The 22287-nt window shown below is 33.7% G+C and overlaps 2 protein-coding genes across 3 annotated transcripts in view; both read left to right on the top strand.

The window, feature by feature from the left end:
• Positions 1-41: 41 nt before the first annotated feature.
• Positions 42-18767, top strand: LOC114327154 (breast cancer metastasis-suppressor 1-like protein). Its single transcript, XM_028275675.2, has 3 exons — positions 42-492; positions 13641-13945; positions 18478-18767. Exons 1-3 carry the CDS (start codon positions 220-222, stop codon positions 18602-18604), a joined length of 705 nt encoding a protein of 234 aa, XP_028131476.1. The 5' UTR covers positions 42-219; the 3' UTR covers positions 18605-18767.
• Positions 18768-21071: 2304 nt separating this feature from the next.
• The window catches only part of LOC114327121 (adenylate cyclase type 9), a 68442-nt gene continuing 67226 nt past the window's right edge, over positions 21072-22287 (top strand). For both annotated transcript variants that reach the window (XM_050646339.1, XM_050646338.1), the window contains exons 1-2: positions 21072-21426; positions 21486-21850. In XM_050646339.1, coding sequence (XP_050502296.1) covers positions 21543-21850 — 308 coding nt within the window. In that variant the 5' untranslated portion in view covers positions 21072-21426; positions 21486-21542. The remainder of the gene's footprint in view (positions 21427-21485; positions 21851-22287) is intronic.

Here is a 22287-nt window from a genome sequence, read left to right as displayed (position 1 = left end):
CATTTGACTGGCTGGATTTCAAGTTTTATGAGGCCATAAAGAAGAGTGATCGAAATGTCAAAAATCTAACCTATTTTATTTGTTTGGAGGCTTTAAAGTTTGTAATCAATGGAATAAACCAATTTGAGAGGAAAATATTTCCTTAGTTATGGAAATATGTGAATTGACTATTAGATAAGTCAGATCTGTAAGCCAGTGTAAAATATTGAATCTTACAAAATGCCCCCAATAAAGTTATCCACATCTAACTCTGGTGTTAACGATCTTAGTGATAATGAGGTCTCAGGAAATGAGTCTCAACATTCTAATTCAAGTCGTGAAAATGATGTTGCTCACGATTCAACTGAAGATGAACCCGACTCCGATGATAGCTCTGAAATGGATGAAGGAGAATGTGAAACAAGACGAAATGCTTTATTGCAACATGTTCAAGATTTAGAAAAACAATTTTGCCATCTTAGAGAGCAATTATTCAGAGAACGAATGACACAGGTAATATATTGTATCTAGTTATAAAATTGTACATTAAACAACACACCAAATTTGACAGGATGGTAAATCTATTCTATCAAAAAACTGTCAAATATGTCAGGCAGAAATAAACAAACAGAATTTATCAGCTAGCTCTGATAAACGAATATATACTCTCCTAGAAGAAGAGTTTGAATGGGACAGATGGTCACGTTTATTATTCCCTCGAAAATACCGTAGTCATTGTCAGGCCACATGCACCTACTCAGTAGGTGCACAAAATGCTATGCTAAAACGTTACAGGGCAGCTACCCTTCTATTATGTCTATATTCTTTGCTCTGACTTTCAAAAATATGCACTGATCCCTTGCATTTAAAAGTAACCATGTAACCAAATATCTTACAGTGTGTTACTAGTAAGCCACTAGACCTGGATCCCATGTACCAAAAAAAAGTTGATTAACAGCAAGCTGAAAATTTGTTAATAACTTAACTGTGTCTAGTCAGACAAACTTTGATGTATGGGAACACTGGAACAGGGGAAGTTTTAATTGTGGAACAGGTTAAAAATTTGGAACGTCAGACTACGACAATGTTCCATGTATTTTGTCGGATAGAACTTCCAATTGATTTGTTACCATTTTATTAAACTCTCATGCAAAAATCAGACTGGTGTTTATCACCAACTGGGCATTTTAATGAGTGGAACACGAAGAACATGTCATGACAGGAATCATGTTGGTTAAACCACATTCAAATAGCAAACTCCCAACTATAAACAAACGCACGTGTTACTATTCGCTGTCTCATTCGTCAAGGGGCTGTTAAATGTAATTTATTGCCCTAAACGAGGCGGATTCTCATTTTACAGGTCCAAACTGGTCAGTCTGCAAATTCAAATTGTAGGTAGCTTGTTGGTTTTTAAGATACACTTCAGGATGACCCTGTTTAGCTTCCATGCGCATTTGTTTACAGTTGGGAATCTGTAAAATGAATGGACTTTAGTACCTAATAGCAGTTTGATTTTTGCATGAGAGTTTAAAGAAAGGGTAACAAATCAATTGGATGTTCTGTCGGACAAAATACATGGGACGTTTTCATAATCTATCTGACGTTCCAAATTTTTAAACTGTTACACAATTAAAACTTCTCATGTTATAGTGTTCCCGTAAATCAAAGTTTGTCCGACTAGACACTGTTAAGCTATTAACAAATTTTCAGCTTGCTATTAATCAACTTTTTTTGATACGTGGTATCCAGGCCTGTACTGCAATACAGCACTATCAGTCTTAACCGGATGAGCACAAGGTTTTTTTTATTTTATTTATTTTTATTTTTTATTTATTAATATTAAGGGAGAACCCCATTAACAGTTACAATTAACAAATAGTAAAATGTAAGATGTATGTAATAGATTGAGAAAAAAATATAATCAAAAAACAACAAAAATAATTCAACCTGCAACAATGTTCAAACAACCAACAATTAACATTACAACCCTAAATTTATAATTAAAGTTTTACACTAAACTAAAGTATTAATTATTCTATGAAATTGATTCTATTAAATTGAGCCCTGAACCCACTCTCAGATATATCAAATATTTCCAAATGAAGTTGGTTAACATATCTCGAGTATCTTTCTATAGGCAAATTCATACCATAATTTGTTCGATGATAGGGTATATGAAAAGAAGAGTAGTTATGTCTCCTATTTCGTGTGACAATCTCAATGTTAACCGACTCCAACAATTCAGCACTATCAATTTTCCCTGTAACAATTTTATGCACAAAATTTAATCCAGCACAGATTCTCCTTTCTGAAAGTGTTTTCAAATTCAGCTGTTTTTGCAGAATTGAATAATTATGATCAGAGATCCCAATATATAATTTGAATCCACAAAATCGTAGAAACTTATGCTGAACCTTTTCTACAGTATATTTATGGACAGCTTGGTAAGGAGACCACACCACTGATCCATACTCAAGCTTAGATCTGACTAATGAAGAGTAAAGGCTTCTGACAGTGTCAACAGAAAAATGTCTACAATTTCTCACGATGAAACCCAACATTTTGGATGACTGTATTGTGACAGAGTTAATATGATCGACAAATGTTAAATTTTTGTCGAAAATTACTCCCAAGTCTTTTATTTTTGATACAGTTTTTAATGGTTGCCCACACAGTTCGTAAGAAGTGTCATATTTTCTGGAACCCTTAAAAAAACTAATTAGACAACATTTTGATATATTTAGGTTTAATTTATTAATGTGACACCACTGCGTTAATCTGTCAAGATCGTCCTGCAGCAGTTGTTGATCAGTTTGGCAATTCATTATTCTGTAGGCTTTGAAATCATCAGCAAAAGCGAGACCTTCACTGTTTTCAAAACAATCAAAAATTGAGTCCACAAACAGATTGAAAAACATTGGGGAACAGTGCCCCCCTTGGGGAACACCAGAAGTTACACATATTGCATCCGATTTAAAAGCACCTATTTTGACCATCTGTCTACGCTCTGACAATAAACTTTTGATCCAACCTACAGCCGAAACATCAAACCCTATATCAAATAATCTCCTGAGAAAAATATTATGGTCTACTTGATCGAAAGCCTTTGAAAAATCTGTGTAAACTGCATCAACTTGCTTGAATTCTTCCAAAGCTTTAATTATTTTTGATTGATATGGTAACAGATTAGTTAGAGTTGAACGACGTGAACAGAAGCCATGCTGATTCTTATTTATTAGCCCACGACACATCCAGTTTAATTGGTCGCTGATAATACTGTCAAACAATTTTGGAAGTGATGGTTGAATGCATACACTCCTGTAGTTCGTAACATCGTTTTTGTTCCCACTTTTAAAGATGGGCGTGATAAAACTATCCTTCCATTTTTCAGGAAAAATTGAGGATCTTAAAGACTTATTAAATAATAAACTTAGTGGAACCACAAGGGTACATACACAATATTTTAACAGGCTACTTGGAACACCGTCGGGACCAAGGGTATTTTTACTAGGTAAAAGAGATATTTTTTCGTATATTTCTTTTGTAGAAATATCCGAAAACTTATAGTTTTGGTAAATATTTGTGGGTGCACCAAGGTCTAGTTTGTTCTCTGGGTTACTTGGGGTGTACACTGTTTGGAAGTACTTTTTGAACAAATCAACAATCTCTTGCCCATCATTTGCTTTATCCTCGCCGTATATTATTGTTTGGGGAAGAGAATGGTTAGTTTTTAAGTCCTTTATGTACCTCCAAAAGTATCTAGGATTTGATTTGAATTCTATATCCATCAATGAGATATACTGAGACCAACAAACCTCCCGAACTTTTTTGCATTCTGAACGCAGTCTAGTAAAAATATTGAGGTCAGCCTGAGATCTGGACTGAGTATAGGTGTAGTGTGCTCTCCTTTTTTGAGAAATAAGCTGTCTTAGTTCCCTTGAAAACCACCTAGGATAAGTGCTGGTTTGGTATTTTTTCACAGGTACAAATGAAGCAATACCAAAAGCTAAAATTTCATAGAAGTAATCAACAGCTAAATCTAAATCACTGAGAAAAATATAATGAAAAATATAAATATAATGAGAAAAATATGAAGACGCAACTACAAGACCGGACTTCCAAGGGCGAACAAAATTTAATAATTAAGTATATTCGTGGTGTACCTCAAATTGTTACAAAAAACTAAGTTTTAACCATCTTCATAAGTCTCCTTTTTCTATCTTTTATCAAAATTGTCGTGGATTGCGCACTAAACTTCGTGTTATTAGAAACAATTCGCAGGGAGTTTGTTATGATATAATTATATTTACTGAAACTTGGTTAAATGACCAAATATTTGACTCAGAACTTGATCTTACTGATTATGTAATATATAGAAAGGACCGTTCTCACCTCACTAGTACTGCGAGCAGAGGGGGGGGAGTTCTAATTGCAGTGCGCTCATCTATCCCTAGTAGACTGCTGGAATCTTTTCCAGGTATAGAACAAATATATGTGGCTGTTGGCAGTACTAATTGTCCGCTTATTGTGGGAGCGCTTTATTTTCCTCCTAAGTCTGCTTTAGAAAAATATATCTCTTTCAATAACAGCATCGATAATCTTTCAAATACATTTCCCACCTCTCATTTCTGTATTGCAGGGGACTTCAACCTACACTGTACTTGGTCTCATGATAATTTTTGTTCTACGGCAATTTCTGCTCCAGACATTCCTTTAATCGAAGAAGATGCTATAAATATTATGAATCATATATGTTCCTATCAAAATCTTTTCCAACGCAATAACATCTATAATAATGTAAACTCATTACTTGATCTAGTTTTGGTTCATGATGAAAATTGCATTGTCGCAGAAGCTGATGAGGGATTAGTTGACCCCGATAGTTTCCACCCTCCTTTATGCTTTAATTTAAACCGCGGAGATGTTTTAACTGATGAAATGAAAGCTGAAGGCTTTTTCTACGACTTTAAATCAGCAAATTTTCAAGGTATTTCTGATTACTTAGACACAATATACTGGGATGAAATTTTCAGAGACAAAAGTTTAGATGATATGGTCAATATACTTTATGATGTCTTATATGGCGCTATCGATGTTTATGTACCAATGAAAAAGTTTTATACCGGCAATTTTCCTAAATGGTATACCCGAGAGTTAAGAAACTGCATCATTGCTAAAAAGAAAGCTCATAAGAAATTTAAAGTGACCAGGTTACCTCAAGACTATAATGAATTTTCTAGATTGAAGTCGATATGCAAGTCCTTATCAGGTCAAGCATACAATCAGTTTGTAGCAAACGTTGAACATACACTTCCTAGTAACATTAAAAGCTTCTGGAGGTTCGTAAATTCTAAAAGGAACAATAATAGCATTCCGAACACTTTAAACCATAATGGCCAAACCAGTTCCGATGGTCCTACCATAGCCAAGATGTTTGCTCAGTACTTTGCTGCAGTATATAGTGAGGACGAATGTCCTATTCCAAATAGTGCAAGGGCTAACACTAGTTTCAACATTACTGGTTGTGACTTATCTATTTCAGAGGTATATACCAAATTATCCCAGCTAAACATACATAAGGGTCCAGGGCCTGATGGAATCCCACCCAAGTTACTGAAATACTGTAGTTTTAATCTTGCTCGTCCCTTATTCTTTATTTTTCAAAAATCATTACAAACGAGTGAATTCCCTCCCGTTTGGAAAGTTAGTTTTATATCACCGATATTCAAGAATGGAGATAGAAGCGGGGTACAGAGCTACAGACCTATTAGTATCCTTAATACTATACCTAAACTATTCGAGAGTTTAATATGTGACAAAATTAAGCCTACTATACAAAATGTAATCATTGAACAACAGTATGGTTTTGTTATGGGGAGATCAACTGAAATGAACTTGTTAAATTATACCTCCTTCTTAAATGAAGCATTGGAAAGTAAACAACAGGTAGATGCGATTTATACAGATTTTTCCAAGGCATTCGATAGAGTCAACCATACGTTATTGTTACATAAGATCGAACAGTTGGGTTTCTCTGATCCTCTGCTTAGTTGGATTCGAAATTATCTATTAGATAGAAGGCAGATAGTTCGTATTAAGAATTATTTCTCTAATGAAATTATAGTTACATCGGGTGTACCTCAAGGCTCCCACTTAGGACCTATCCTTTTTAATTTATTTATAAATGACATAAATAAAAGCTTCAATTTTGCTCAATTTCTTCTATTTGCTGATGACCTTAAATTATTTTACATAATTACCTCTGATTTGGATCACTACAATTTGCAATCAGATCTTAATGGTCTTGTGGAATGGTGCTCACTTAATGGTATGGACTTAAATGCAAACAAATGCCATGCTATAACTTTTACTCGACTAAGACACTTTGAGAATAATTCTTACTTTATACGGGACACTAGGTTACAATTAGTTGACTCAGTTATAGATCTGGGTGTTATTCTTGATACTAACTTAAATTTCAACCTACACATTAATAGCATGGTTTCTAAGTCATTAAAGATGCTTGGCTTTGTTAAAAGATGCAGCTATGACTTTACGACTGGTCGTTCTTTAAAATTTCTTTATTGTTCTTTGGTTAGACCACATTTAGATTATGCATCATGTGTTTGGTCACCTCAATATAACTGTCATATTAATAAAATCGAACAAGTTCAGCGTAAATTCTTACGTTATTATGCTTATAAGATGCATCTCACTGGTCAAAGTTATGAGTCTTTACTGCAAATTATTCGACTTGACTCATTACAGAGTCGTCGTCAACATAAAGATCTTTGCTTCTTATATAACTTAATTCATGGTCATAAATTCTGTATCCCACTTTTAAATAAAATTGGTCTACATGTACCTTCAAGAACCACCCGTTCTGTGACCACCTTCCACGAGGTCATTAACCGCACAAATTATAGTTCAAGTTCCTATCTCTCTAAAACTCTTAAATTAGCAAACACATTATCTCCGCAAATTGATTTCTTTGTGAACGACTTTACTGCGTTTTCCACACAATTATATTTATACTTAACTTAATGTTCTAATTTCAAGACTGATTTGTCAACTACTGTTATTGTCTTTGTTCTAGGATAAGTTGTATTTGTCAATTTCAAAATGTTCTAGCTCTCAATTGTTGAATGAGAGCAAGTAAGTTTATTCTTTATTATTGTTTGTTATGTATTTACCAATTTTGTATCTACTAGATCTTATTTTTCTAATTTGTGTGACATTTTAATTGTAAAAAATTTTAATTGTATCATGTACTATTGGACTTCGGTCCGTAAATGAATAATAAATAAATAAATAAATAAATAAATCAAGACGAGACAAACACTGCTCCCAGTTAATTCCAGCTAAACAATTATTTAAACCCACATAATTGGCGTTATTGAAATCATAGTACAGATCCTGGCAGAAGAGGCTGTCGTCTACCTATTTTTTGTGAATAATTCTTAAACTACACTCATAACTAGCATGATGTAAACTGCTGTTTAGAATAGAGTCATTTCCTAACAGTACCTCAACACTTTTATCGTTTGTGAACATAAGATCCAAGAAAATATTTCTGCTGTTAGGAATACTTATCCTTTGAAATAACTGAAGAAAACCAAAAGTTTGGGCAATATGGATAGCTGAAGAAGTTCTAGGACACACAACCTGCAAACCATATTCATCGTTTGACCATATAGCTTCAGGAAGATTATAATCTCCAAAAATATAAAAATATTGTGCTGGAAATCTTTGTAGAACATCCTCTACTGTTTCACAATGAGAGGTGTATACTAATCCAGGCATGTTTGGTGGAATATAAACTCCTGAAATGATAAATTTTGATGCATTGTACTCACATGAAATAAACAATTGTTCCATGGTTATAATATTATGTATACAGTGCGGTGGAATAAGTGTTTCCCCCCCCCTGTTAACTTGTTTATTTTAAGAATATAAGCACAACGCTCGGACAGGTCGATTTTTAAACTAACCATAGTATATTGTAGCATCAACGTCTCGAACTTTACGCGATCCCTCTTCAGGTGACAGCTATAACTTTGATTTTTTTAAATGGGAAAGTACATCATGTGACACCTCATTTAAAATCTCTCAAAAAAACTGATTTCAAAAATGTATAATACTTTAATCCTTTTTAAGGGCGTAGGCGCAAAATTTCGTTCGAATTATTTTTAAACGCATTTATTTTTTTCAAATCCTGAGAAAACTAATAAATATTTTTGAAAAATAATTTAAATGCAGAATGAAAGATTACATTATTACCGAGAGCTGAAAGTCCCTTAGAATAAACAAAAAGTTTCTTTTGAATGATATATTTGAAATTAAACATAAGACTAAATTTTCTCTTTTTTTCACCCCTGTGACTTATTAAAATTATCATTATAGAAGTTCTCAGGGACTTTTGACCCTCGATAACACAGTAATATTTCATTCTGCATTTAGTTAAGTTAACAGGGGGGGGGTAACACTTATTCCACCGCACTGTATAACACTAAGCGCTAGGTGGGTGTGGTACACCCAGATAGTCATTGTGTTCTTTTAATACACTATTATTGTTAATACTTATTTTCTTGACTCCATCTATCCAATGGCACTACATCCCAAACCGGACCTTGGCCTCCTTTAGCAAGCTTCTCCAATCATCTCGATTTACTGTTGTTCTTTTCCATTTATGTCTTTTTAGGAGGTTTTTGGCATTGTCTACTTTGTCTTTCCATCTCTTTTTTTGTCCTTCCAACAGGTCTTTTTCCATGCATTCTTGCATTTATAGTCGGTTCGCAAAATGCAGACACAACTGGCTAGTGATTTTAGCAAGTAATTTTGCCAATTTGGTAAAATTGGCAAAAAAGTAATTACTAAATAGTTAATTCATTTTATTCTTATATATTCAACACTGTAATTATCAATATCTTATTAATGTATTACCGAATTGGGCTTGCCCGTATAAATAAATAAATAAATAATTACTAAATAGTTAGTAATTTTGCATTTTCTCAAAATTGGCAAAAAACAAAAAAATTACCTACTAAAATCATTAGCCAGTTGTGTCTGAGTTTATCGAACCAACTAAGTATAGCAATTTTCTGGGAATTCTGTTCTCATAAATGAGGACCATATGCCCTGCCCACCGTAAGCTCTGCTGTCTAGTGTGTTGTGCTAGTGTTGGTTTGCTATATAGTTCGTTTATATCTTTATTGTATGTAATTCACCAGTTGTTATTTTCACTTATTGGGCCACGTATCCAAGGTATTTTCTAAATTACTACACTGTTATTTTCTTCTATATTTAACTAATTTAAGGGTGAAATAAAGCAAATAATTTATTATAGTTATTTATTTATGAAATTAACAAACCTAATGACTAAACATAAAACAATATATAGTCTGGGCAGATTATCAGTGAATAGGCCATTTTTGGGAAAAGTTATTTACCAGCAATTTTATTGCTGGAATCGAATCTTATGATTCTATATATTAGCAATATATATTAATAACATAGGTATGCAAAGTCCACAGATGGTGTGCTACTCTTTTTATAAACAAAATGCCACCCGAAAATCGTGTTTTTTCAATTTTTGCTCTATAACTCCAAAGATTTTAACTGTACACCACAAACACCAAATAAAAATTCACTGTACTTAAATTCTTCATAGAAACGTGTTTTTCCGGATTTACTTCGACGAAAATTTACCCCGGAAAATGCGGGTTTTTCCAACAACATCTTTCATTTTCAACTAAAATTTTAGATAAGTAATTGTTTATCAATAATTAAATAACTTGGTAATATAAAAGCTCTTTTCGCATAGATTATAATTCCAGAAGCCGATGTACATTGAATGAACAGTTAAGCAACAATTGAATTGTTAATTAAAAATTTACGATCGCTATAATAACCACAATAATTATGATACATAAGAATAACTATGATTTTTGTATAAAAAGAAACTGTACCTATCTAAGGTACTTTACAGAATTGAAATTGGACTATTTAAGCGGCCTCAGGAATATTTTAAAATTATAAACAATTTTTTGACTTATAAACAAATAGAATATCTCGTGAAATATTAAATTAAATTAAATCATGAAAACGGTATTGGAAATAAAGCGGCAGGACGCTTCTTTTAAAAGAAAAAACGTTTAATTGTGATAAGTGGTTCCTGAGATACAACCGGTCAAAGTTGACCGGCATTTACGGCAAAGATTTAACCAATAGGATCATAATTTTCAAACCATCACCTTTTTATTTTAGTCCTCTTTCTCTACACGAATTTTCATATCTTTAAAATATTCATAACATATATTATTATAATAAAAACTATCGACATTACGAGTGAAAATTGCCAAAAATAGCAAAATTCCAGTCAAAAATTAGGTTGGAGAAAATGTAATCTCAAAGTTCAAAACCGGTATACGTTAAAAAATGCATTTTTTCGGCTTCCCATGGAGCAATTTTCTTCATTCTTTTTTTTTGTTCCCAAGTAACTCGAGTAGAGCCATCTAACTAACACATTATTAAATGTCAAAGTTGCTTTTGTTTTGTTATAATAAATTAATTTATTTAATATAACAAAAATTTTTAATTTGTTTAAATAAAGATTGTTTAAATAATTATACAACTTTCAAATGAGAATTGTAGTGTTGTAACGTTAAAAGGTACACTTGTAGTAAGTTTATCTAAAAAAAGTCTGCAACTGGAAAAAAATATGTAGTTTTCTTTTCTTATAAATAAATCTATTATAACAAAAAAAAGCAACTTTGACGTTTAATAATGCGTTAGTTAGATGGCTCTACTCGAGTTACTTGGGAACAAAAAAAAAACAATGAAGAAAATTGCACCATGGGAAGCCGAGAAAACGCATTTTTATAACGTATACCGATTTTGAACTTTGAGATTACATTTTCTCCAACCTAATTTTTGATTAGAATTTTGCTATTTTTGGCAATTTTCAAAATTGGTGTGGAGAAAGAGGACAAAAATAAAAAGGTGATGGTTTGAAAATTATGATCCTATTGTTTATACAGGGTGTCCCGAAAAGAATGGTCATAAATTATACCACACATTCTGGGGTCAAAAATAGTTCGATTGAACCTAACTTACCTTAGTACAAATGTGCTCACAAAAAAAAGTTACAGCCCTTTGAAGTTACAAAATGAAAATCGATTTTTTTCAATATATCGAAAACTATTAGAGATTTTTTATTGAAAATGGACATGTATAATTCTTATGTCAGGAACATCTTAAAACAAAATTATAGTGAAACTTGTCCACCCCATAAAAAATTTATGGGGATTTTGTTCCCTTAAACCCCCCCAAACTTTTGTGTACGTTCCAATTAATTCATTATTGTGGTACCATTAGTTAAACACAACGTTTTTAAAACTTTTTTGCCTCTTAGTATTTTTTCGATAAGCCAGTTTTTATTGAGATGCGGCTTCTTTTTCAATATATTTACGTAAAAATTTTATGGGGGTTTTGTTCCTTTAAACCCCCCTAATGTTTGTGTACGTTCCAATTAAACTATTATTGTGGTACCATTAGTTAAACACAGTGTTTTTAAAACTTTTGTCTCTTAGTCTTTTGTTCATAAGTCACCTTTTATCGAGATGTAGCTTCTTTTTCAAAATATACCTAAAAATGTAAATTATAAATAAATTTTCAAATTATTAACAGGTCTCTATAACCGTACTTAACCATATACAAATATGTGGTGGATTCGACAAATATTCAAAATATCTCGATAAACACTGGCTTATCGAAAAAGTACTAAGAGGCAAAAAAGTTTTAAAAATAATGTGTTTAACTAATAGTGCCACAATAATAATTTAATTGGAACGTACACAAAAGTTTGGGGGGGTTTAAGGGAACAAAACCCCCATAAAATTTGTATGGGGTGCACAAATTTTACTTAATTTTTTTTTAAGATATTGCTGTCCTAAAAATGCCACATGTCAATTTTCAATAAAAAATCTCTGAGAGTTTTCGATATATGAAAAAAAATCGATTTTCATTTTGTAACTTCAAAGGGCTGTAACTTTTTTTGTGTGCACTATTGTATATAGGTAAGTGAGGTTCAATCAACCTATTTTTGACCCCAGAATCTGTGGTATAATTTATGACCAATCTTTTCGGGACACCCTGTATATTTGCCGTAAATGCCGGTCAACTTTGACCGGTTGTATCTCAGGAACCACTTATCACAATTAAACGTTTTTGCTTTTAAAAGAAGCGTCCTGCCGCTTTTTTTCTAATACCGTTTTCACGATTTAATTTAATTTAATATTTCCCGAGATATTCTATTTGTTTATAAGCCAAAAAATTGTTTATAATTTTAAAATATTCCTAAGGCCGTTTAAATAGTCCGATTTCAATTCTGTAAATTACATTAGATAGGTACAGTGTCTTTTTATACAAAAATCATAGTTGGATAGAGTTATTCGAAAAGGAACCAAGCGACAAATTCGAGAATATTAAGAAATTACCACCAACCGATTTCTACTGGAGTATATTGAATATTCTAAAAATATCTAAGCCCCAGAACGACTCCAACGTCATCTATTAACAAGAACACCAAGCGCCAACAACAACGATTTATAATTTAAACTAAACTTCTAACGTAATTTTCATTCGTGCCAAATTCGAGAATATTTAAGAAATTACCACCAACTAATTTCTACTGAAGTATATTGAATATTCTAAAAATATCTAAGTTCCAGAACGACTATAACGACATCTATTAACAAGAACACCAAGCGCCAACACCAACGATTTATTTTTTAAACTAAACTTCTAACGTAATTTTCTCCGAACTACTAAATAGGCGTTTGGTTCCTTTTCGAATAACTCTATCCAATTATTCTTATGTATCATAATTATTGTGGTTATTATAGCGACCGTAAATTTTTAATTAACAATTCAATTGTTGCTAAACGCTTCAGTCATCGGCTTCTGGAATTATAATCTATGAAAAAAGAGCTTTTATATTACCAAGTTATTTCATTATTGCTAAACAATTACTTATCTAAAATTTTAGTTGAAAATTAAAGATTTTGTTGGAAAAACCCGCATTTTCCGGTGAAAATTTTCGTCGAAGTAAATCGGGAAAAACACTTTTCTATGCAGAATTTAATTACGGTGAATTTTTATTTGAGTGCTTTTGGTGTAAAGTTAAAATCTTTGGAGTTATAGAGCAAAAATTGAAAAAAAACACGATTTTCGGGCGCCATTTTGTTTATACAAAAGTAGCACACCATCTGCGGACTTTGCATACCTATATTATTAATATATAGAATCATAAGATTCGATTCCAGCAATAAAATTGCTGGTAAATAACTTTTCCTTTTATTTTGCTAATTAGCCCAGAGTAATAATACTTATATTACATCATACTGCTATGTACTACAACTTCTGACCTGGTATGTGTGTATATTCGACCTGTTTGGTATTATTTCATTCCAAACCATTTCCTTAACAAATAGTCATTTTTTGTGCATCGCTACCCCATTCGAATCCCTTTTTATGACATTGGCTCCTTTTTTACCAAGCTCCAGAGATTTAAGTGAAAAACATTTTTTTTAGTATTACTGTATTCACTGATAATGTATTGAGTTTTATATTGTTATTAATTTTCAAATGCTTTATAGGTTGAATGTCAATTAGCAGAAGTAAAGACAGGGAAATCCCCAGAATACCTTATATCCCTACATGAACTACAGGATAATATGAAAATAAGAACTGAAGTGGCTGGAATTTTAAAACAATTGAAGCTCCAGAATATTACTAATCAATATGAGGCCGAAATACAAGCAGCACTTCAGAACTTTGAAAGTGAAAAGAGTTTGACGTGCGATTATATTTACAGTGAATTAATGGAAACGATAAGAAGGTTAGAAGAAGATAGACACAACAGTGAAATCAGTTGGGGCGAAGGAGGAGAATGGGGATCCAGGTTAGTGCTTTTGTTTATATGCATGTATTTACCCTAACTCCAATATCACATTCAATATAATATAGTAGATCATCATCATTGGCTCTGCAACCCATGGTGGGTATTGGCCTGTTTTAGAATCAGCTTCCACTTCTTCCTATCCTTCGCCTTGGTTTTCCAAGGTAGTAGATATTTCAATATACTAGATAGGCAGTGGTGCTCAGACTTATACTGATACTGTGTGAGATCTACCTCATAAACTGCAAGCGATTGACTGCTAGTAAAAAACAACAGTTTTGAAAATAAAAAACTTTGTTGCACATTTCTATTTGATAAAAAGTTGTAACTTCAGAGAGTTGTAATTAAAGTCATGTTTTTCATCCCAATTTTATTTGGATGTTGATGCATGGCACTGCATAATATTTTTACAAGATTATTATACAGTCTAAAAGACCAAAATTTCTTATCAGCCGCTCTGGACTTAATGTGTATATAAGTATCCGAAATTGTTTTCAGTGCCTCATATTGGACGGAAATGATCTCCATATTGAAAGTAATTAATATTTCAGTGGCAATTTTTTCCTCGTCTTCACAAGAAAATGGATTAGACATGAATGTTACAATATCTGTCAGTTTCTTAAAATCAGCCAAGCATCTTTCAAACTCGCCATGAACTGCTTGCATCTCCGTCTCATAATAAATACAATTCAAATGGGCGGTTAACCTTCTTTTCAACGTTAGAAAGTTGTTTAAATCCTTTCTGTTCATTTGATTAATCATTAATAACAATTTGTTGACAAAGGAATGTACTGCGCTCATCATATCGATAATTGTTATTTTTACCCTGTAGTTCCAAATTAAGGAGGTTCAAATGATTTTCTAAATCTGATACGAAAGCCAGTACACTGAGCTTTTCGTTTTGAAGTAAAGTTTCCCCTCGTTCTTCTAGAAAAGAAATTATTTCGGGACTAATTATTTTAACCACCTCATATATGTATGCAGAAGTAAATTAGTGTCCACATCTTTTTCATTTGTATTTTTTTCCGTGAATCGCGATCGACTTCAAAAACTTTGGTGATCGACCGGTCGATCGCGATCGACTCTTTGAGCACCGCTGAGATAGAGCATAGCATAGTAGATCATTTTAATTACATACCTTCTTCATAACAGCATTGTACTAACATACCTTTGATACTTTTACTAACAGCCTTTGATAGATGGCGTTACTTGATACCGAATTGCCCTCGGTTTTGACATTTGCCATTCATATCATGACATCTCTCAAAATTTTAAGTCAAAAAACTGTTACAGTAAAACCTGTGTTACCGGCAAAGATCTTATACACATAGATTTGGTCAACTCGGAAAAATAGCGTACCGCGGAGCAGTTCGGGTCGGTGGTCTATCTATCTCTCTCTACCGCCGCTTAGCTTTCTCTCTCTAGCATATGATGGCTGCCACCTCTGTGTCACTATCGTTCCATTACTCCCACCTCTTGGTAGATACGCTCACACTCGCACAACAGACAAAGATAGCTAGACCACCGTACTTGATATCGACGTTACACCCCGATGCATTGAGTAGCATATCCCTAGCCAGATCTATTCTTGACATCTCTCTGGTTACCGGCCACCCGTAATAACGGCCAGTTTAAAAATTCCCCAAACCAAATATAATATGTATACTACAAAAACTGGCAATATCAGCCACCTTGATAATATATCGGCCAATAGTTCTTTCATTTTTAGTGGCCGTTACTGACAGGTTTTACTGTAGTTTGGTTTTTACAGCTGTCAGTAGCAAACAACTTTTGTGTTTTCGGAAAAATGAAAAAAAATCGAGTATCGTTCGGTGAATAAGTTCCTCCACAAAAAGACAAAAAGGGGAAACAAATGTGCAAATCAAAGATGATCTGGACTGAGTATAAATAAGGTGAGGCTGCACATTCGTTAGCAACAGTAAAATTTTGGGAAGCTGAATTTGTTGGTGGTCGTACGAGTGTTTTTGATGATGAGCATCCCGAGAGGCCAAATAAAGTCACCACGTCGGAAATGATCAACAAAGTCCATGACATTATTATGAAAGATCGTCGAATCAAGCTCCGTGAGTTAGTAGAAGCCTTAAACATTTCCTACGAACGTGTACAAAACATCATTCAGCATCATTTGGGCATGAAAAAGCTATTCGCGCGATGGGTGCCGCGTTTTCTGATTTTTTTCGTCGATTTATCACTGTTGATTAAGCCTGGGTGCATTATTACACACCGGAAACCAAAGAACAGTCGAAACAGTGGCGCAAACGCGGCGAAGGCCCGCCGAAGAAGGCAAAAATTACACATTCGGCCGGCACAGTGATGGCGACTGTTTTCTGGGATGCGAAAAGCATCATCCACATCGACTACTTGTAAAAAGGAAAAACAATCAATGATGAGTACTGCGCAGCATTATTGGATCGATTCGATGCCGAATTGCGAAGAAAACGCCCCGGTTTGGCACGCAAAAAAGTGCTCTTTCCTCAAGACAACGCACCGGCTCACCGATTAGTCAGGCCCGTAACTACGATGTTGGGGGCCCCGGGGCAAACGTGATCTGGGGCCCCCTACCGGGGGTTTAACCCCCAGAGGAAGGGGGGGGGTAAACCCTCCATATCTCATCTGGAAAACGTTTTACGAAGTTGATTGCTTTGTTTTGAAGGTCTTGTTCGTTGGCACTTAAAATAAAATCAGGTTGAACAAGTCGGTACGTATCTTACACTGCTTTCATTTCTTGAAAGCGAGTGTCTAGCAGATGGCATAATGTGTCGATCATTGAGTAAAACACGGTTACTCTAAAGCATGACTTGGGATCTTGAAGTCTTTTATCTTCGCACAATTCATCGAAATGTTTTTTCGTCTTCTGCATTCTTTTTAGAGCTAACCCTAATGGTATTCCCCAACGTTGACACATATTTGAAGCCACTTCAAAGAAGGTTTCAAATTGTCATCTCATTTCAGTTAGTTTTAAGAGGCTCCCTTCAAGTAAACTGTAAGCTGTTAAAAGATCCAAAGATTTTGATTGCAGTGTTTTCGAGACTATGTTGAGTATTTCAAGGATTTTATTTTGCACAACTAGTAAGAAAACAAATTTTGAATTATTTTATTTTCTATTTTTCAGTTGTGCTGCTTCGTCTCTTTCATTTTTTTTTTGTTACTTGTCAGAACTAGGCTTGAAATGTACTTCAAAACATCGCAAAATCTGTATTTCAATGTATTGACTGCATCAAATCTTCCAGCCCAGCGTGTTGAATGACGAGGTTTTAGAGCCAGTTTCGAGGAACATCTTTCAGATTGATATAAGAACTTCAGTGCCTCCCAATGAACGATACTGTTCGTTGGGAGTTGGAAAAATATGAAGATATGAAGGTTTATTTAGAGAAAATGCAGTAAGAAGTAAACCAGATTGCTGAGAAGATACAGGATATTGAAAAGGCAGAAGACAATTCTAGAATGCGTTAAAACTCGATATGGAAAAAGTTTAAGAAAAATTGAAGGAGATTGTCAAAAAGGAGGAGACCGTCAGAAAGTAATAGTATACAGCTCTAATGAGAGCAGAATTCAATTTGGCGGGGATTTAATGTAGAAAACGATATCCGCGATACCTTTCATTAAAATCTTAAAAAACAAATTCCAACATATAATGAACTTCGAAGACCGTAAAGAAATTATAAGAAGTCATCTAAAAGCCGGAGCTGCTTTGTGGTTTGAAAGCAAAGAAAATAAGGTGCCTTTATGGAGAGATTTTGAGACAAATTTTTTTATAATGGTGCAGGTGAAACAGGTTAAAATCGATCATTGAAGTTGTTAGAATTAACATGCCGTGTACTTATTACAATCGGACAACTCGAACTCGAAGTAGAACTTGACTGAAAGTACTTTAAAAAGTTTATTTGACCTCGTTACAATAGGGGCCCTCTTGGCCGGGGGCCCGGGGCACTGCCCCGGTTGCCCCAATGGTAGTTACGGCCCTGCCGATTAGCCGTCGCCATGGTAAAATTACACGAATTGGGCTATGGATTGATTGAACAGCCACCGTATTCCCCATATCATGCCGCCAGCGACTTTTTCCTGTTTACAAACCTAAAAAATGGCTCTGAGGACGCCGTTTCGCAACAAACGATGAAGTTGTCGCTGAAACTTTGGAACTACTATTCAGATGGGATAAAAAAATTTGAACATCGTCTTACTAAGTGTATCGAACCAAAAAGGGACTTATGTTGAGAAATAAATGGATTTAATCCAAAAAAACTTGTTTTTTTCTATCAAATGCTAGTTTTATATCAATCCACCCTCGTATTTCCTTTGTTAATTCCTTTCTTAAATCTCAAAAGATCCCATGACTTTTTCTACTACTAAGTTCTAACTTAGTTCTACTAAAATCCATATTTATTTCCAAACGTTTGTATCATGTCTTGTTTGCTTTGTGTAGTAAAATAATAAAAGAAGTAAATACATTGATTGAAAAAGCTTTAAGTATTAAAGTATGGTTTTTATTTATTTAGTATATATTTTTTGTGCAGGTCACGATCTAGGTCTCGCAGAAAAGCTGTCACCGTCTCTGGTCCTTATATTGTATATATGCTGAAACCTCAAGATATTTTAGAAGACTGGACTGTTATCCGAAAGGCGCTTAAACGAACTTCCTGACACATGGATCTCAAACCTCCGTATTTCTATAAGCATAACGATTTAAATCTGAAGTAATTGTTAATGATTAATAACTATATTAGTTAGGTTGAAGATGATAAAATTGTCTAATTAAAGATTGATTGTATTTATTAAAACAAATTAAATTTATGATTATCGTGTATGTAATTTTTGCTATTCTTATTTCAGGTTTGCCATACAATTTTATTGTGTAATTTTAAGCAGACTTTATTGACTAAAATAATTCTATATTTTTGTGGCCAAACGAATATAAATATATATGTACTAAAAACGCTAAGATGAGGGTGAATGATAAAGACTAAACAGAAACAGAAATACAACAACGAACACAAGAAACAGAACCACAACAAACACAAGAACCAACAGGAAAGGAGGTAAGAGAACTCATAAGAGATCCATAAAAATAAAAGTGCGGGAGAAAGCTTAGTGCCAGCGAGAATATTAAAAGTGGAAATATACTGGTATAAAAGATGACAAACTGTGTGAAATTTACAGAGGAGTCTCACTATTAGAAGTAGGTATCAGCAAGGTATTGGGATCGTGCAAGTTCAGAAGAGCGACACCTGGTTTCATAGCTCAGCAACGTTTTTAGCACTTTTAATTATATTGGCCAATTATATTAGTCCTGGTTACTGGATAATCGTCAAGGCCATAGCCAGAAAAAGAATAAGAAGAAAAAGTAAGACTGAGGTTATGTTATTAAAAGGTAAACATCGTAGGTATGTAGTAAGATTAATTATTAAAATGCAGTACTACAAACAAAATACAATTAATTAAATTTACTTTAATAATTGCATATCATATCAATATTTTGGAGCAACATATAATTTTTAAAATGTATAACACACCATTTGCGAAATCCCATTTTCTTCAATGACAGAAATATACGTCAATTTTACAATATGAATTATTTAAGAAAATATGTTAAGAAAGTTGCAAGATTCTCCGCAACTCACGCACGATCGTTTCTCGTATCCCCTTCAAGTATTTGCACACAGCGAATATAAGGTATTAGCAAAAATTATAAGAAGTAGAATAATATCTTACGAAAAAGATAATAGGAGACTACCTGAAGACTAGCCTAGGAGACTAGGCTGGTTTCAGACAGGGAAGAACCACTGACTAAATTGTTATGCTAAAATTATTACAAACCAACAGTTATGAACAAAATGTAGGTTTAAATAAAATATGGTCTTTATTGAATATATCCGTTCACTATAAACGGGGTATTATAAGTTTCATCCTCATCTTTTTTTTCTTCTTGTGCCACTCCTATTGGAGATTGGAAATCATCAAGGCTATTCTGACCTTGTTTACAGCTGACCTAAAGAGTTCATTAGTAGTGCAGTCAAACCACTCTCTCATCTCTTCATCCTCATAGACTAGAACTATTTAAATTGCGAATGTGCAATGCAATCCCCGGCTCATAGGTGAGACGCTGGTCTATAAGAAAATCGATGTGGCCCAAATATGAGTGTTAAATGGGCCTAAGATGCCATCTTACGTAACGGACTAGACACAACAATGAGATCACTAGGAATACAAGAACTGATATTAGTTAGTTGATTAGTTAAAATGACTCAAATAACTAACAAAGTCATAACAGAAGGAGTCTTTCAAATTAGTTTAACCATAATAGAGGATTAAAAATGTAGAATAAAGAAGAAGAGTATTAAAATAGGGAGACCCCCTGTCAACAGACTTATTCAACCTAGTACTAGAAAAAATTATTAGAGGAACCAACATGCAGACAGAACCAAGCAAAAGTAAACCAAGAAGAAAAAGTCAACAGTGTGGTGTGGTGCATGGTGTGGTCTGTGGTGTATAGGTTTCACAGATGACTTCGTGTTTCTGACAAATTCAAAAATAAATCGAAATGTGTTTACAAAATTTAATGAAGGTGATGTAACTTAATGGGAAGAACTGCAGGACACATCACAGAACTATATGTGGAGCTTGAAGACAATGTGAAAGAAATAGGCGAAGGAAAGAAGAGGTGCGAGAACCGAAGCTAAAGAGATATTGAGGGTGGACAACTGGAAGAGAACAACCAGGGCAGAGATACTTGGAGGCGGATTCTGAGGGAGGCCTTGGGGCGCCATAGGAGAGAGATAATGTATTGTATATCTAGAAAAAAAAGTATGCGGAAATGCAGAAGAAAATAAATGGATCACTCTAAGGACGAATGAAAGAGAGTATAAATTACAGAAGATAACAGCATTTGAGTACCTTGGAGTAACAGTTACAAATAGAGGAGACGAAGAGAGAGAAATAGATAAACGGCTGTTGAAAGGTTTTGAGAAAAGTATATTTTTGAAATCATCTTATTGAACTCGGTTTTAAAAATTCCCTAGGTAGAGTGACAGTTGACATTTGAAAAGATTGGGACACCTGTTTTTGCTAACTTCATTCAGGTGCTGTCTCAGATGACATCTGTAAAGTAAATGTCAGAAAAGTTGGTAATCCAAAAAAGAAGTAAAAATTGAAAGTACATAAGGGAGAGTTTTCTGTTTAATTTAAAAATGAATTTTGTTTATAGTTTCATGAATACCACACGAAGTACATTTGTTATGTAATATTCAATTATCAAAACTGGAAGACATTGCTTAATCCCAATATCATTAAAAAATTATCATAAAAACATGTAAAGGTATAGTGCAAAGCAAACACTGATTGTTGACATAAGCCATAATGTTTAATTTAGATTTTAAACATGTTTCCAAAGCACAACACAGCTACTTTATGTGGATATGCCTGCTTATTTATGAAACCATGTAATCAGTAAAATGGAATCACAGGAGGTACACTAGCTTTAGATTACATAAAAATATTTAAAGCAACTCATTCCTTTTCATTTCAGCTATGAAGATTATAATAGTGTGTTCTAAAATGTCCTAAGACAGTTATATTAATCAAAATGAATCAGTTTGCGAACATAATGAAGGAGAGGGAGAGGGCAGACTCCTCATCTTATGTTAAATCAGACATAAAAGATGATAATCCCTCGGATTTGGTGGAGGATGAGAACACACAGTTGTCTCTTGATCCCAACGTGCAAACGTACCTGGCTCAGATGTCACAAGAGTCTGGTTGCTGGGGGAAATGCTTTCCTATACCGTTTGAAAGAGCCTCTCAGAAGTCATGGTGGGACCCGACTTTTGACTCGGAAATACTTGAAGAGCAGTATAAAAAGAGTTCGAGTAATAGTAACAAAATCAAATTTAGGTAAGTACTTTTTGATTGATTGTAAATCAAATTTAGCACATTGGCTGCCATAACGTTTCTATGCTATCTAACGTTTCTAGTGTGTCATGACAGCCAATGTTTTAAACTGTCCATTCCATATGCAACAAGTACCCTGTAATTTCCTCTTTATTCACATGGTTGTAATATCCTGAACACTTCTGTGACAAAATTTCCAAAAATACATTTTACATTTTTTGAATTCTATGCTGGAACAACGTTGTAACTGCCAATAGTTTCATATGTGAGTTTTCCATGGAACAAGGTTCTATATTTGCAAAATAATGTAGTGCTAACTGTGGGGAATATTATGAGTATAATAAATAATCTCTATAATGAGTATAATCATAATGTATTGTTATGTGATTTTTTACTATGTTACTTTCTTTAAAAATATAATTTAAAACATAATTCATTGA

Source organism: Diabrotica virgifera, chromosome 3 (genome assembly GCF_917563875.1).
Source record: "Diabrotica virgifera virgifera chromosome 3, PGI_DIABVI_V3a".
NCBI classification, from domain to species: Eukaryota; Metazoa; Arthropoda; class Insecta; order Coleoptera; family Chrysomelidae; genus Diabrotica; species Diabrotica virgifera.
Note: the sequence above shows the minus strand (reverse complement) of the source record. Positions and strands in the feature narration are given on the sequence as shown.